The sequence below is a fragment of the Carettochelys insculpta genome, chromosome 4 (assembly GCF_033958435.1).
Source record: "Carettochelys insculpta isolate YL-2023 chromosome 4, ASM3395843v1, whole genome shotgun sequence".
In the NCBI taxonomy this organism is placed as follows: Eukaryota; Metazoa; Chordata; order Testudines; family Carettochelyidae; genus Carettochelys; species Carettochelys insculpta.
In genome coordinates, this window is record NC_134140.1 from 14,314,377 (window position 1) to 14,330,458 (window position 16,082).

At 42.0% G+C, this 16,082-nt stretch overlaps 1 protein-coding gene and 2 non-coding genes across 4 annotated transcripts in view; all 3 read right to left on the reverse strand.

Annotated features, from left to right (window-relative positions):
* PTCD3 (pentatricopeptide repeat domain 3) overlaps positions 1 to 16,082 on the reverse strand; it is a 33,529-nt gene that overhangs the window by 7,501 nt on the left and 9,946 nt on the right. Inside the window, exons 8-19 of one of the 2 annotated variants that reach the window (XM_074992280.1) lie at positions 14,841 to 14,959; positions 13,023 to 13,105; positions 10,735 to 10,822; positions 10,583 to 10,643; positions 10,128 to 10,210; positions 8,491 to 8,635; positions 6,761 to 6,811; positions 5,482 to 5,556; positions 3,420 to 3,448; positions 2,011 to 2,117; positions 430 to 508; positions 246 to 336 (exon numbers count right to left, since the gene is read on the reverse strand). In XM_074992280.1, the coding sequence (XP_074848381.1) occupies positions 246 to 336; positions 430 to 508; positions 2,011 to 2,117; positions 3,420 to 3,448; positions 5,482 to 5,556; positions 6,761 to 6,811; positions 8,491 to 8,635; positions 10,128 to 10,210; positions 10,583 to 10,643; positions 10,735 to 10,822; positions 13,023 to 13,105; positions 14,841 to 14,959 (1,011 nt within the window). The remainder of the gene's footprint in view (positions 1 to 245; positions 337 to 429; positions 509 to 2,010; positions 2,118 to 3,419; positions 3,449 to 5,481; positions 5,557 to 6,760; positions 6,812 to 8,490; positions 8,636 to 10,127; positions 10,211 to 10,582; positions 10,644 to 10,734; positions 10,823 to 13,022; positions 13,106 to 14,840; positions 14,960 to 16,082) is intronic. The other variant, XM_074992281.1, reaches the window with a different exon arrangement.
* Positions 4,529 to 4,661, reverse strand: LOC142012955 (small nucleolar RNA SNORD94). The gene has a single exon (XR_012645515.1). It is a non-coding gene; the product is annotated as a small nucleolar RNA SNORD94 (small nucleolar RNA).
* Positions 10,303 to 10,445, reverse strand: LOC142012956 (small nucleolar RNA SNORD94). The gene has a single exon (XR_012645516.1). It is a non-coding gene; the product is annotated as a small nucleolar RNA SNORD94 (small nucleolar RNA).

Sequence of the window (16,082 nt, forward strand, 5' to 3'; positions counted from 1 at the left end):
CCTGTGCAACCTCTGCTGTCTACTAGCCCCTTAGCCACCATACTAAGATATCCAACTGTTGTGCTGCAAAACTACCATAGCTGTGAACCTGCGTTCTGAAGATGTGAACAGCACAAACACCACAGCATCATGACATTGTCCTGCAACAGTTTACGTGTATGCTGCCTTATCCCCTTCTATTGGGTGAGCTGTACAGGCAAGACTTAGGTTACCACAGGCAACCAAGAAAACAGGCTACCACTAACCTTGCCAAATCTGAGGGACCATTTCCAAATGGTTGGCTGTGTCCACTGCTTGAAGGAGATCCCACATGGTTTGAAGACTTGGGTAGAAGAGCTGATGAACAGAGGTAACTGTTGATTGCCTTGTTTTTCCAGATTTATACCATAAGCACTAACGCTGCTCAGATACATAGAAAGACCACCTTACCGAAGGGACCAGTTCTTTATACCACTTCAATATGACATCGAGTTGTTCCATCATACACAACAAAGTAAAGAACGCTGAACTGCAGAAATGGGGGGAAAAGCAAATTATCACAACTCAGGAGTAATTATGTTGGTGAAAATGGACAGAAGAAGGCAATGTAAACAGCAGCGCTCATTTCTGAATGAAGTAACATTTCCGTGACTAGCATGAAATAGGCCATTAAACACAATCAGCTTTGAAACAGTAGTTTCTGGTAGGCTTGACCCTAAGAGCCCTCAATGTCATCTAGCAAAAGGTTCACTATTCTGCACCAGCAAACCCTACCTGAGGTACTCACAGCACCTAACATACAGCTTTCATAGTATTTACCCAAAAAGGATTGTGCGATATGTAAAGGGAAGTGTATGTCACACTGATTCTACTCATTCTATGACTACAGGAGATATTTAAGAAGCTGTGTTTATGAACTGAAAATACGTTCAGAATCTGTTCTAGGTAGGGCTGACAAACTGGCTTTGTGGGCCATGTGTTGCCAAAACTCACCTTGCCCCTTCCTGCCCCGTGCTCCTCCCTCCTCCCCACAGTGCCTCTGGCATGCTGCCCAACAGCAGATGCCGGCGGACAAGAGTCATTGAAGGGAGATGGGCCTGAGCTGATTGGTGGAGTGCACTGCCAGCCGGAGATGCTGGGAGGAGAAGCCCACCAATGGGTGCTCAACACCATCTTTTTTTCTATGGGTGCTCCGGGGCTGGATCCCCTAGAGAGTTGGCACTTAGGGATTTGCATGTTTTAGATGATATGCAAGGAAAGCTGAAACTTGAGGACTGTGGGGGAGTGCAAAGAAACACTCTCCAGAGTCCATAGCCTGGGTTGGAGTCCTGCAGGGAGCAGAAGCTTCAGCTGAAAGGGTTACAAGAAAAGCTGCCTGAACCTAAAGCAAGGACCATATGGCTGCTGAATCCTCTTATAAACTGAATGGGCTAATGGATCCAAGGGAACATGACTAGCCTCGGAGGTTTGATTAATGCAATTTTGTAGTAAGAAACTACACCTAGAAGGGGAATGGTACTGTGTGAGAACAACACATGTTCTGATTTGATCAGGGACCAAAGGTAAGCACACAGTAGAGACATAAGACCACGTCAGCCACTGCCAGACCAGGAGTTTTTATGCCTTCTCTATTTTGGTCAAGAAAAAGTGTTGGGTGAAAAGACAGAACAGATTTTCCTGTAACATAAGTGGGTCTGTTAAGGGGAAGTGATTTCAAAGCACTGAATCTGATGTCCTTTCAAAATTATTCATGCTACTCGTTCAGTCTGCTAGCAGTTACACACAGCTTCTTGTATGAAGAGCTTTCATTTTACTGTTAGATAAAAACCACAAGAAAGCTATCCCCACACACTTTTATGCCAAAGAATAGACTTAAAAAGTTATCTATATTCTAGCTGGTGCTCAAGAAAGTCTCCTTCTGCATAAAGAATAGTTCAATTTTCAAATCCTAATTTATTAAAAGTGGGTTTATGTCTAAGTAAAATGAGGACAGTATTTTAATGGCAGCAAATGTAGCTGCGGCAAACTTACCAATACATATTCTGTTGCCGTGTATCTCCCACAAGTTTCCAGTTGTCGCCTGTCTCCAATACCTTATGTAATCTGTATGCAAGCTCAACATCTTTAAGCTTGAGGCACTGAAATAAACAAAATGCACATTTAAACTGCTTAGATGCAACACCTCAACTGTATCCTTCTGTGCATGTCATCACAGCTATTAAAAGAGTCATGCATCCAATAGTCTAATGAAAATTTAAAGATGAGAAGTAATTCAGTGCACTGATAAGTTAGCTGTTCCCTTAAGGTAAGACAAAGAATCACTCAGGCTGGCTTCACTTTAGGCCAGGCAAATTAAACAAGTGGGTGCGTAAGAATGTTTTGGACAGTGTTGAAGTTATCTCAAAACATATGGTGAGACAGAGAAATACCACCCTGCTCAAAAAAAGTTTCCCTTTATATATGTTACACCCTGGAAGTTGCCTGGATCATGGTCCACAGGCAGATGGGTCACTGGCTCAGTGCCTAAAAGGGAAGGAATAAAAGTTTCAGAGCATGAGCGGGGAAGTTATAGGCCACTGGAGGCAGCCAAAGCTGGTGGAACTGAATGAGCAAGGAAGGCAATTAGTTGGAACTCATCTGTGCAGTAGGTTTGGACTCCCCAAAAGCAATTCTTAACTGGATTTAGAGACCTATAGGCAGGCATCGAAATGGAGGAACTCATTTGGGCTACATCTACACGTGCACGCTACATCGAAATAGTCTATTTTGATGAATAACGTCTACACGTCCTCCAGGGCTGGCAACGTCAACGTTCAACTTCGACGTTGGGCAGCACCACATCGAAATAGGCGCTGTGAGGGAACGTCTACACGCCAAAGTAGCACACATCGAAATAAGGGTGCTGGGAACAGCTGCAGACAGGGTCACAGGGCGGACTCAACAGCAAGCCGCTCCCTTAAAGGGCCCCTCCCCGACACAGTTGCACTAAACAACACAAGATCCACAGAGCCGACAACTGGTTGCAGACCCTGTGCATGCAGCATGGATCCCCAGCTGCCGCAGCAGCAGCCAGAAGCCCTGGGCTAAGGGCTGCTGCACACGGTGACCATAGAGCCCCGCAGGGGCTGGAGAGAGAGCGTCTCTCAACCTCTCAGCTGATGGCCGCCATGGCGGACCCCGCTATTTCGATGTTGTGGGAGGCGGAGCATCTACACGTGCCCTACTTCGACGTTCAACTTCGAAGTAGGGCGCTATTCCCATCCCCTCATGGGGTTAGCGACTTCGACGTCTCGCCGCCTAACGTCGATTTCAACTTCGAAGTAGCGCCCAACATGGGTAGCCGTGACGGGCGCTATTTCGAAGTTGGCGCCGCTATTTCGAAGTAGCGTGCACATGTAGACGCGGCCTTGAAGTGTTAAATACAAGCAACAAGTACTTACTATTCGCATTGCATTGAGAAAGAAATTGTCTGAAATGAAAAAAAGAGTATCTATTAGCATCTTTGAGAAATACTAACCAGCTCTCTGGCATGGTCTCACGCAAGATAGAAGAGGCTTTTCCACTTATATAGAAGACTTTGTAGGTAAGTTTGGTAAAGTCGGTGGGACTCCTGTATAACACTTTTAGACGGGCTAGAGAACTGTTCAGCTAGCCAGCTTTTGGGAGACAGGTCTCTGCCGAGGATTCACGTTCGGGAGTAGGGCAGCTTTGGGAAAGCTAAATTCACCTGTTTGCATCAGGACAGTATTTTCAGAGAACCAAGCCAGGAAGAAGAGCCACTTGCTCCTACCTCCAGAGCTTCCAGTAAAGGCTGCAGAAACCCCGTCCCTGTAGTACACATTAGAGCAGTGTTTCCCAAATGGGGTTCCTTGGAACCCTGGGGTCTGCACAATGAAAATAAGGGATCTGTGAGAAAATTTACAATTGCTGACTCCTCTGTGGTTCCCTGTCCTGCCACTGCTGAAACAGCAGAACTAAATTTAATTGGCTTAATGGCCAGTAAGGTGCAGGAAGGATCTGACCATTAAACCAACCGAATTTAGTTCCACTATTTCGATAGTGGCACGGCAGGGAGCTGCAGAGAGCCCCTCACTCACCACACTACCCCTCTGATGGATGTGGCTCAGCTCACGCCCGCCAACAGAACACCTCCACATTGGCCTTCCCTCCTCTGGGCACACATGGATGCCCGACTCCCCAGCCAGCACCATGGATGGGTTAGTCCCGGGGTCTGGTTTGGGGCTGAGATGGGTTAAACCCTGGGTATGGGATAGTAGGTTTGGGGCTGAGAGGGGTTACACCTGGGGATGGGTGGGGGGTGCAGTTTGTGAGATTGGGGGGGCATGGATTTGGGGACTGAGGAGAGTATAGCCTGGGAGTGGGGTTCTGCAAAATTCTTGAGTTTAGAAGGGTTCCGTGGCCAAATAATATTAGGAGATACTGGTTTAGAGGAAAGGCCAGAAGTCTCCAAAAATAAGCTGAGAAATATTATGCCCTGGAGAAGCAAAAGAATGATTTGTTCTTAGTTTTTTTTGACAGTTTAATTTAAGTGGCTCAGACTAGGCACAAGTCTCATGTAAATATTCTCAGATGCCCCACTACATGCAGGACAGAGAATCCTTTACATTCAGCCCCCATGATTCAGCTGAGGTCAGTACCCCTGCGCCAATCATCACTGCCTTATTCAGAAGTAACATTTCTTTTGTGATTCCAAAAGGAACATTAAATGTAGTGTGGAGGAGTCAGGAAAGTGACAACTGTATTCAGCTACGTGGTTTTTTCCTTCAGTAATCACTGCTAGCATTTCACTCAGTTTCCATACCATGTTTGACATGAATGAGCATACTGACTAGCACTCAAGGCAAACACAGGTCACCCTCATGGTCTAGCCACAGCGCATTAGACTGCCACACAGCAGTCAGTATGGAATGAGATTTTAAGCCCTTAATTCCTGGGATACCATGAATGGAAAGATCAACCCATGCAGGAAAAGCATCTATCTGAATCACTCTGAGTCCCCTCCAGCCAAGTTAAGGGGCTATTCTGAAAGACAGCAAACACAGTGGAGAGTGGAGTGGGGTAGGGTGGAAAATCAGGAAAAGGGTCAAAATTTTGACATAAAACATTAAGGGTTTGTCTACACTTCAACACAATGCAGCTGCACTGCTCTAGTGCTTCAGTGTAGACAGAGCTGTTCCATACACAGGACATCTGCCCTCGGCTCTGCACTTTAGGGGTCCTGGCCATCTTAACCATCCTATGGATGGGTCCCTCGGTGACCTAGAGAACTACCACAGGACCTGGCATGGGACAACAGCCGCTCTTCCTCCCCTTGCCCTCACGACAATAGCAGGATCTGGAGTGGCCTGTCAGCCTGCTCCGCTATTTCCCAATGCCCTCTTCCAGTCTGCTCAGCTTCACGGCAGTATCATGCTTACTAAATCAGAGATTACATTATCCCATTACAAGAGGGCAAGTTGTTAAATACACCAAACTACTTGCCATCTTCTGGATCCCGAGCAACAAAAGTATTTCCTTCAATTTCATCCACCACCTCATAGAGGATGTCCATTGAACCTGGGGCAGAAATGATAGCAGGAGAAACATACATGCAACTATTAGATCTCTCTTGAGTTACAAAGTTGATTGCCAAGGTATGTCTAGCAAAAGCACCATGAAAATGGAACCAGGGGTTGGTGGGATTCTGAAGGGCGCTTAAGTAACAGCTTTTCCCCCCCCCCACTTTCACTATTCCTCAATCAACACTGGATTTGCAGAGCCCAATGGAATCGCTTCAGAAATGTAGAATTTCCTAAAAGACTGAATCAAGACCCCTACGCAAAGATCAAGCAAAGAGGCCTCAAAGCTAGGGGATTTGACACAGTGGTTGACGAGATGCGCACAGAAACATCTAACGCATTCAACCACAGACATCAGTTCAGCTGCTCACAAGCATTATCACAGCTTGTGAACTCTAGTCGTGACCACTGTATTCCTTCCTTCCCCTCCCTCAGGGATTTTGGCAAGAGGACCAGAAGGTGATGGAGTCCACAGGTCAGACTTCTGCCCTTCTCCCAACCATGCTACAGAAACTACCATATACAGCACAGCTCCCCAATAGCAGGCCATGCAGAAATGCTTTACATCCCCTGTCCTGCATTCTGTATAGCGCTTTCTCTGGGCTTGCATACTGTAGGATTTTCCAGCTAATGCATCATAATAACCCTGTCTTGTATTTGCCAGTCTCCACATGGAAAGCAATTTCTTCTGTCCCCACAGAAAGTCTGCCAGAGAGAAGAACTCTCCGCTCTCTAATGTGGTAGAAGTCCCCTTCATCTTTTCTGTAGTGCTATTTAGGCAGCAAAGCCATCAGAGTCGCAATGCAAACAATCCTGGCAAGATAACTGCGTGGAATTATCAGAGAGCTGCTTTCATCCAAGCCACTTATAGGCACTTGGAACAATTTGTAACTAAGCCAAAGTCTGCACTAGTGGCTAAATCAGCACCAGTAGGATGGATGGAGCGGTGTTGATGTAGTGGGCCTGGTTAAGACACACTAAGGTGACAGGAGAGGCAATCTCCCATCACTGCTCCACCTCCTGGAGAGGCAGAAGCTATGTAGACAGGAGAGCATCTCTCACAGACACAGCAGGGGGTAGATACTACTAACTCAGCCCAAGTCATGTTGACTTCAGTTACGTACATTGTGTAACTTAGACTGACTTACAACATTAGCAAAGACCAGCTCTAAGAGACAGAGCAAGTTTATATAGTTACATACCAGATTTATGAAATATACTGACAACATGGTGATACGTTGTGAGGCTCGGTTCTGAAACGTACAAAGACAGTGAAGTCAGTTTGACAAATGGAGCAAGGCAAAGCTTTGCAAATGAATTTTGACGTAATTACACAGAGATACTATACAAGGAGTTTCATATTTTGTCTATCAATACCCGTGCATCTGATAATGACTGAGTAACAGCAAAGGTTTCTCAGAAACTGACAAAAATAAAATTAACATTGCTGCAGAGATGCCATTAACCATATTATTTTACCTCTTAGTATAGTGGAATAAAAGGAGACATGTAGAAATTGTGTAGTTACCAGTCCCTTTGACTGTTCTTGTACCATATATGGAACCCTGTGTTTCACATTACAGATATACAATTCTTCATAAATTAAGATCTGCAGGGACTACTGTTCATCTAGACTGATGTCTTGCAGAACACAGACCACAGATCTTCATTCAGCAATTCCTGCATCAAGCCCATAACTCCTGGTTAAACTAGAGTGTCTCTTTCAGAAAGACCTGAAGACTTCATGGGATACAGACTCCACCACATTTCTGGAAAAACTGTATTAATTACTAATAACCTCATCATTGAGCATACAGCCAAAGTAGAAATGAAGTGCATCTAGCTTCATCTTTGAGCAAGTCTATTTCATTGTCCCTTTTCCTGCTAGATTCGCCCAATAATTAGTAGACTCTTCTTCCCACATAAGCACTTAGAGTATGTCACATCTGAACTTTTTTTTTTTTATAAAGATAAAATGAATAGATTCAGCTTCCTTTCATTGTTGAGCAGGATTTTTCAGGCTTCAAATTAGCCATATACCTTTTCCCAGCAGCCTTTCTGAAGTACTATGTGAATCTCATTAAAAAAAGTACGTTTGACAAGACCTACTTTTCTATTAAACCACATTGCTACAGAATTACTTCTTGTTTGTCTGCATTACTTTTACAAATTAGTTCATAAACAAACCAAGAGGCATTAAAACCTGAACTGCAAGAATGTCTACTTCAGAGATTTGAAAGCTATATGCTTTATTGCATGTGAATTCTTATTTGTATTATAGTAGCATCTTACTGCCCCATGTAGCTCACAGCCCAAAGCACTGTACAAACACAGCAAGAAAAAAATCCTTGCCCTGAAAATCTTAGAATCTAATAATAATAATAATGGATGACTGTATTATACAGATACAATGCAAATTTCCCCCATTTTATGTACAGATGAATCTTTACCTGAACCAGGACAAGGCTTGATCCTGCAGTCTCTACAAGCCTCGAACTCTTACCGGCTTCAAAGACTGCAGAATTGGGGCCCCTGTTTATAAACATGTAAAGCAACATTCCTGGTGCATATCACAAAGTTTTAAACTCTTAGAACCGTCTCAGACTTCACGTCTATGATGCATTAATGATTTGTACAGTACTTGACAATTAGGAGTTAAGACTGGAATGGAACCCATAAGGGTCAGATTCAGTTTCAGGTCTGTCCCAGATTTGACAGGTCACTGCATATTAGATTCTCCCATCTTTAAAATGAAAATACGATACTGACCACCTTTGTAAAGAATGGAGATCTATGAAGGGAAAGCTTTACGTAAGAGGCAGGTATTAGCAAATTATGCTCTGCCTCCTAACTCCTCTGGCTATTACCCTACAGTTTGCTATTTTGGAAGTACCATTAGGAATATCTAATAGAATCTAGGGTTCTAGCTTACCTATGTTGAGTGCTTTCATTTCCTTCAGTACCCTAAGGGAGATACCCTTGGCAATATTACCACATTTCCTCAGGGTCTTCAAAACAGCATTAAAAGTTAATAAATTTGGTTGCACCTTCTGTTGAACCATGTGATTCAGTAAATCCTATAACAAGAAAAATAGTCAAATAAACCCACATCATTTTTCATTTTACTCATCACAATTCAGCACTTCTATAGAATTTCGGGTGTTTCCCCTGCCTTTTGTATTCCTCTTCCTGACAGTTGATGACTGCTCCCCAAATTGTACACTTACGAGCCCATTCTCCCATCTTAGTTTGTATTTCCTAAATTATGGGAGTGCAATACACAAAATACTAGAACTAGAAGGGACCTCAAGAGTTCATCAAGTCCAGTTCCCTGCTTTCAAGGCAGGACCAAGCACCCTCTATCACCCCATTATATATTTATCTAACTTGTTCTTAAATATCTCCAACGATGGAGTCTACAACCGCCATAGGCAATTTATTCTAGTAATTAATGTCCTTGACAGGAAATTTTTCCTAATGTCCAATCTAAACTCTCCTTGCTGCAATTTAAGTTCATTGCTTCTTGTCCTATTTTCAGAGGCTAAAGAGAATAATTTTTCTCCTTCCACCATGTAACACATCCTTTTAGGTATTTGAAAGCTGCTATCATGTCCCCTCTCAGCCTTCTCGTTTCCAAACTAAACAAACCCAATTATTTTAATCTTCTCTCATGGGTCATATTTTCTGGACCTTTAGTCATTTTAGTTACTCTTCTCTGGACCGTTTCCAAATTTCTCCACATCTTTCCTAAAATGTGGACACAGAACTAGACACAGTCCTCCAATTGAGGCCTAATCAGTGCAAAACAGAGCAGAAGAACAGAGCACATATTGCTCACAACACTCCTGTCAATGCACCCCAGAATCATGTTTGCCTTTTTTGCCACAGCATCCCACTGTTGATGCATACTCACCTTGTGGTTCACTATGACCCCCCCTAGGTCCCTTTCTACAGTTCTACTTCCTAGGAAGTCCCTTTCAATTCTGCATGCGTGAAACTGATTGTTCCTCCCTAAGTGCAGTACTTTGCATTTGTCCTTATAGAACTTAATCATATTTGCCTCAGACCATTTCTCCAGATCTTTTTGAATTCTGACCCTATCCTCTAAAGCATCTGCAACCCCTCCCAACTTGGTATTATCTGCAAACTGGATAACTGTACTCTCTATGCCATTATCTAAATCATTTACGAAGATATTGAAAAGGACTGGCCCCAAAACTGAGCCCCCCGGAACCCCACGTTACTCCCTTCCATCCTGGCTGTGAAGCATTAATAACTACCCTCTGTGAATGGTTTTATCCAACAAGTTACACACCCATCTGATAGACGCCACATCTAGGTTACATTTCCTTAGTTTACCAATAAGGCCATATATTACTGTATCATTTTAGCAGGTGATTAGACTAATTTAATGGATCTCCACTAAGAAGTTTTTCTGATACTCATTTTATCTTTTTTTCTGGATGTTACTCCTCCCTTATTCAGCTTTTATTTTTGCATTATTTAAAATACACTTTCATTTACTCTAAACAAACTAACCTCTTCCCTCCCTCACCCCTTTCTCCTTACTTTAACAAGGTCCCATCTTTCAAGGTAATGTTCCTTCACTTTTGGGACTGCTGAAATTAGTGCATTGAAGGTGTACACATCAGCTGGAAAAGTTAAGAAAATTCATTTCACAATGAGCATTTATATTTTACTAACAAGTACATCTTCACAGGGGAATTTATCACGTATTGCGAACATGGCTCAGAGCTAGGCAGTTTGCATGTGAACTTGTTTCCAGGCAACCAACCACATGTCTGTCACACTGGAAAAAGCACAATTCACATTCAGCTCCCATGATCTAGCTGAGGTCTGTACCCCTGCGCCAATCATCATTGCCATGGAAAGACAAAGAGCTAAAAAAAATTAGAATATCTGGCAACATTTCTGAAGTCTGGACATTAAGTAACAAAAGATGGTTCATTACATGCCAATCTGTCAACTATTACTGAAAAACAAAGGGACAGAAAGACACTCACCGGTGTGCCTGTCATTCAGCAACTCTGAATACATATTATGAGCCCTCACGCAAGCCCCATGCTGAGAGAAGACAAAAATGTTTTAGAGATACTGACATACTAAACTGGAAAAAAGCCAAACAAAAACTAGTATCCTCTAGAAATAACTGTACCTTCACCATTCCTCTGATCATTGTGCAATAGGAGTATGCATTTTTCTCTGTCATGAGGTTAAATATCCTTTCAGCATTGTTGTTCTCCCTAAACTCAACAAAGAACAGAACATTAGACAGGAAGCCCGGGAGGAAGAATAAATGGTTACGGGATGGTTTTCAGCTAGCTAGTTACAAGAAGAAGATCCTCAAAAAAATCAAATATACATCTATAGTATGTATATAGTATGTATATAGTATTGGATGTATTCTACATAAGAGTAGTGGTGTTACTTCTGGGATCCCACACAAATTCCCATTTGGACAATTCTATTTTACCTAACTAAACTTATCTGGCACTCATCAATTGGGTATAGTATTATTCTTCACTTCTTGTCATCCATTGAATCCCCAATGGCCATCCCTTTATACTTAAGAGTACTGAATTTCATCTGTCATTTTCTTGCCTGGTCACCCAATTTAGTGAGATTCATTTGTAACATTTTGCAATCTGCTTTGGACTTAACCATCTTGAGTAATTTTGTCTTATTTGCTATCTTTGTCAACTTGTTTCATAAATGATCAGGGAAAAGGGTAATGTCGTACCACATGGAGACAAACCGAGATCCATGAGGGGATACCACTATTTATGCCTCTCTATTGTAAAAACTGACTATTTATTCCTACACTTTGTCACCTGGTTTTAACCAGTTATTGATTCATGAGAGGACCTTCCCATCTAACCCATGACTGCCCACTTTGCTTTGGTATGGAACCTTGTCAAAGGATTTCTGAAAGTCCACACACACTATATTCACCGGTTTCCCCAGTCCACATGCTTGCTGTCTGCTCAAAGACTTCAAATAGATTGACAAAGCATGATTTCTCTTTATGAATGCTGCGTTGATTCTTCCCCAACGTGTCACGTTTATCTACATGTCTGATATCGCTCTTATTCAGTTTCAGCCAATTTTACCTGTTACTGAAGTTAGGCATACTAGCCTGTAGCCAGAATTGCATCTGGAGCATTTTTATTTTTAATTAGACATTACACAAATTACCTTCCAGTCATCTGGTATAGTCATCATGTTTTAAGTGATAGATGACATACTACAGTTGGTAGTTTTCAAGTTCCACTTTTGATTGAACACCACCTGGTTCTGATGACTTATTACTGTTTATCAATTTATTCCAAAACTTTCTCTACTGATACCTTATTCTGGGATGGGTCTTCATATTTGTCATCTAAAAAGAATGGCACATTTAGCCTCTCTGCAATGTCCTGGTATTCTCTGAGTGCTCCTCTAGCACTTTGATCATCCTATGGCCCCAGTCAGTTTGGGAGGTTTCCTGCTTCTGATGGAATTTTTTTGCTGTTTGTTCCTGTGTCCTTGAGCTAATTGTTCCTAAGCCTGCCTTTTTCTATGTTTACATATAACTTGCCAGAGTTCAAACTCCTCTCTCTTTTTCTCACTAGGATGTGATTTCTAATTTTTTAAAGATGCCTTTCTTCCTCTAACTGTCTTTTAATACGTTGCTTAGCCACAATGGCATCTTAAAGTCCTCTGCTTTGTTGGTTTTTTGTTCGTTTTTTTAATTTTCCACTACTGCTTCAGAAGTCTTCTGGATGAGAAATGTGACATAATTCCACTGTTAGTTACTGAACTGTTTGCTTTGCAGCCAACCCTCTTTCAAATGTTGCAGAGAATAGACTGTGTATAAGATTTACACAATACTCCAATCATGTTAAGCCAGAGGCAAAAGGTCAAGCCATTCTTAAACCTCTTATTGGATCATGACTACCGCTGTAGAAAAAATATAATATCTGAGAAATATCAACACCTCAAGTATGGAGGTTGTTCATAAATCTGAACTGTTCAAATTGCTGAACAAAATGCTATGGTTGTTTTTGCACATTTAATACAGCTTTGCAACTGCACAATGCTGAAGAAAAATGCTACTTTAATTTTTCAGTAGTTGAATGTGGTTATTTGCCCCTTTTTGTTTGTTTGCTTTATTTTGGGAAGGGGAGGTCCCCCTCTGTTGCTATCTGAGTGCATACTTCTGGTTCTAAATGAGATGTGTGGCTGAATGGTCAGTTTGTAATTCTGGTGTTCGTAAATCGAAGGTCTTACCACACATCTTAAATACATCAATGTATGACATGAAGAATTGTCAGTGGCAAATATATTAATAGGTCTTTACAGACACAATGAAAAGAAACTACTATCTTAGAGAAAAACAAGATTCACGTCCACATCACATTTAATAAAACCCCAAGACACTAGAGAAATGCCTTCCACACATACTTCCACTGAGGGCCAATGAACTCTGTGACCTTCTGTGAACGCCCCCTTTGTTTCTTCTGATCTGGAGCTTCCTCCTGAAAAGACTTTTGCCACAAACATTTGCAATGAGTAAAATATCAGCCTTTTATTACAATTCTAGGAAGTGACAGCTGGAATTAAATAGGCTAAAGACAGCTCCAACTAAAGATATACACTGCAAAAGCAGTCTAGTAATTCCCTACCTTTCCCTGCAATCATGAGTGGAATCACTTACAGTCTAGACACTGGCTGCTGGTGAAATTGTATTCCCTCCACCTTCCCTCCCAATCTATAGTAGACAAGTTAGTTTCTGTGTCCTTGAGCTAATTGTTCCTAAGCCTGCCTTTTTCTACATTTACATATAACTTGCCAGAGTTCAAACTCCTTTCTCTTTTTCTCACTAGGATGTGATTTCTAAAGATACCTTTCTTCCTCCAACTGTCTTTTAATATGTTGCTTAGCCACAACGGCATCATAAAGTCCTCTGCTTTGTTGGTTTTTTTGTTTGTTTTTTAATTTTCTAATTTTCTGAAAGTTTGTGCGCCGTGCACAAACATGGGCTCAAAGAGGAGGAACATCAAATTCCTCTCACCATGTATGAAGTACAGCTGGTTTGTCTGCCCTGGGATAAGAAAGCCAATTTGCCCATTTGACAATTTGCTCATCTTCTTGTTTACTTTTTCTTTTTTTTAAATATGAATTTTAATATAAAGTGTCATATATACTTCTCCTGTAACATATTTCAACTACTTGCTCATTCCTGTTGAGGTATGTATGTTGGTCTCCCAAAATCAAATGCATCAAGATGAGTTTCATTTATTAAACAGAACACAATCAGGTCAGAAATGACATTTCTGTCCCAAAATGTTCGCTCCGGTCATTAACTGTTACATCAGAGTACCAAAAGGTACATGCTAAACAGGCGTGTATTTCACTTACTTGCTTATGCCTGTTTGCCTTGCAGAGCAAGATTCACCCTGTTGCCCACTTTGGGCATAGATTAGAAACATTGTCCCCAATGCCCACTTCTCACCTAAAAGCAGAAGACACCTATCTCCATGCTCTATCTGCTAAATAGGAGAGGAATTCAAACAGTCAGAACTCTTAGCATATGTGGGAGAGCTAATGGGCTGCGAGAAGGAACCAGAGTATGGAATTAGAGAATGGGGAAGGAGGAAGAAGGGTACAGAGAGGGAACAGCATCAAGTCATGCTCTTTTTTCATTACCCTAGGGTCAAGAGTGCTGCTGCTCTCTCCAAGTGGAATAAACAATTGCTTGTTCATGGTCAGCAGGCCTAGATATCAGGCCCATCAATGTGCTGGCTGCACACTAGGACCTTAAATGCCAGCCCTGGCTTAACCCCTGCTCACAGTGGAAGTACTTTACCATATCTTCTTGGTATATGTAAAGGCAGCAGTTCCACACTGAGAAGGATGCTAAGTTAACCGTTGCTACAACTAATGTGGTTTTGTGGGATATACAACTTTTTTAATTGTAAAAACATGGCTGTCAGAAAAATGTTATCCACCATCAGCCCCACACTGGTCAGCAACTTTTTAAGCATGTTTAAGCAACATTTCAGCTAAGTATGGACAGGGGCCTACAGGTCTAATTCAGCTTTTAAAAGTATGCCACTCTGGTCAGGTCACAAGATCTGTAATTGCAATGTGCTATTCAACAAGGATACAAGCATCAGCACATTTATGCCTCTCCAGGCACCCAACGCTTAAGGAGTGTCTCTCTCTCCTATTACTTCATCAAAAAATTAATTCAACCACCCCTGTAGAGGTTTTGTGCACCTCTGATTCTTCCAGCTCCTCCTTTTGTTCAGGTTGGTTTTCCCTAACAGGTTCTCTGTCTCCATAGAAACACAAGAGATCAAGAAGACTGTTTGATGTCTTCAGAGATACGGGAATTCCTGTAAGCAGTGAAGAAGCAGAATTAGGATATGTTGTTCATGCAACAGACTCTTGAAATGGGGCTCTTCACCGATTCCAAAAATTTCAAAACATTGCAGAATTTCTAGAAAGTGACTTTACAGGAACACAGGTGGGTTTGAAAGCAACACCCCCAAAATTACACATCCAGATTAGCAGATTTATTTGGGCATAAGCTTTCATGGGCAAAGACCCACGTCATCAGACGCATGAAGCTGGTCTTTGCTCAAAAGCTTACGCCCAAATCTGTTAGTCCTTAAAATGTCAGCGATTCCTCATTGTTTTTGTGGACACAGACTAATAAAGCTACACCTCTGATAATCTAAATTACACAATCACTTCAAAACGGAGTGACCACAGAACAGCAATTTAGTACTCATAAAATAGAACTGCCTTCTCAGCTGCAACACTGATGCCATTGCTGTTATCCAGAACACAGGCAAGAGAGAGATAGTTTGCTGAGTGGGTATTATCTAATGTGTGGGTGACAGCTACCAAGACTGACACTGCTGCAATACCAGTATAACTGAAATGCAATGCTACATGCTTGTTCTGCCCAGTTTGAAAAAGCTAGTCAGGAACAACCTGTTCTAGGACAGCAAATGATCTTACCTTCAACCCAACAAGCTTTAAGTTAATGTAATGGAATCCTCTCCTCTCTGTTAGGGCAACAATGGACCACAAACTAAAGTCATTCGTGGTGTTTCCATCACATAGCTCACAAGGTTAAGGGTTAAAACTGTTTTGGTATTTTGAAAAATTCTCTTAGCAGTGGAGCACAAGAAATGCTCTCGAAGGATTTTGCAGACATTTTTGGCTACAGTTAAAGCAGGATACTTCATCACTTAGGATCAGAGTGGTCTAAGATACACAACAGGACTTACAAAAGTGGGGCTTTAACTTCTTGGATTCTGAAGTCCCATTTGTAAAAGAGACGACAATCTTGGAAACTCCTCACTCTTGACACCCTTCTCTCCCACTGCTGAGCTACCAAAGTGTATCATTCTCAAGACTATTAACGACTCAGTGAACAAATGATGGCTGATGAGAGCCCAGCAAGACTTAAGAAACAGGTTCCAAAAATACAAGTCAGTTCTGCAACTG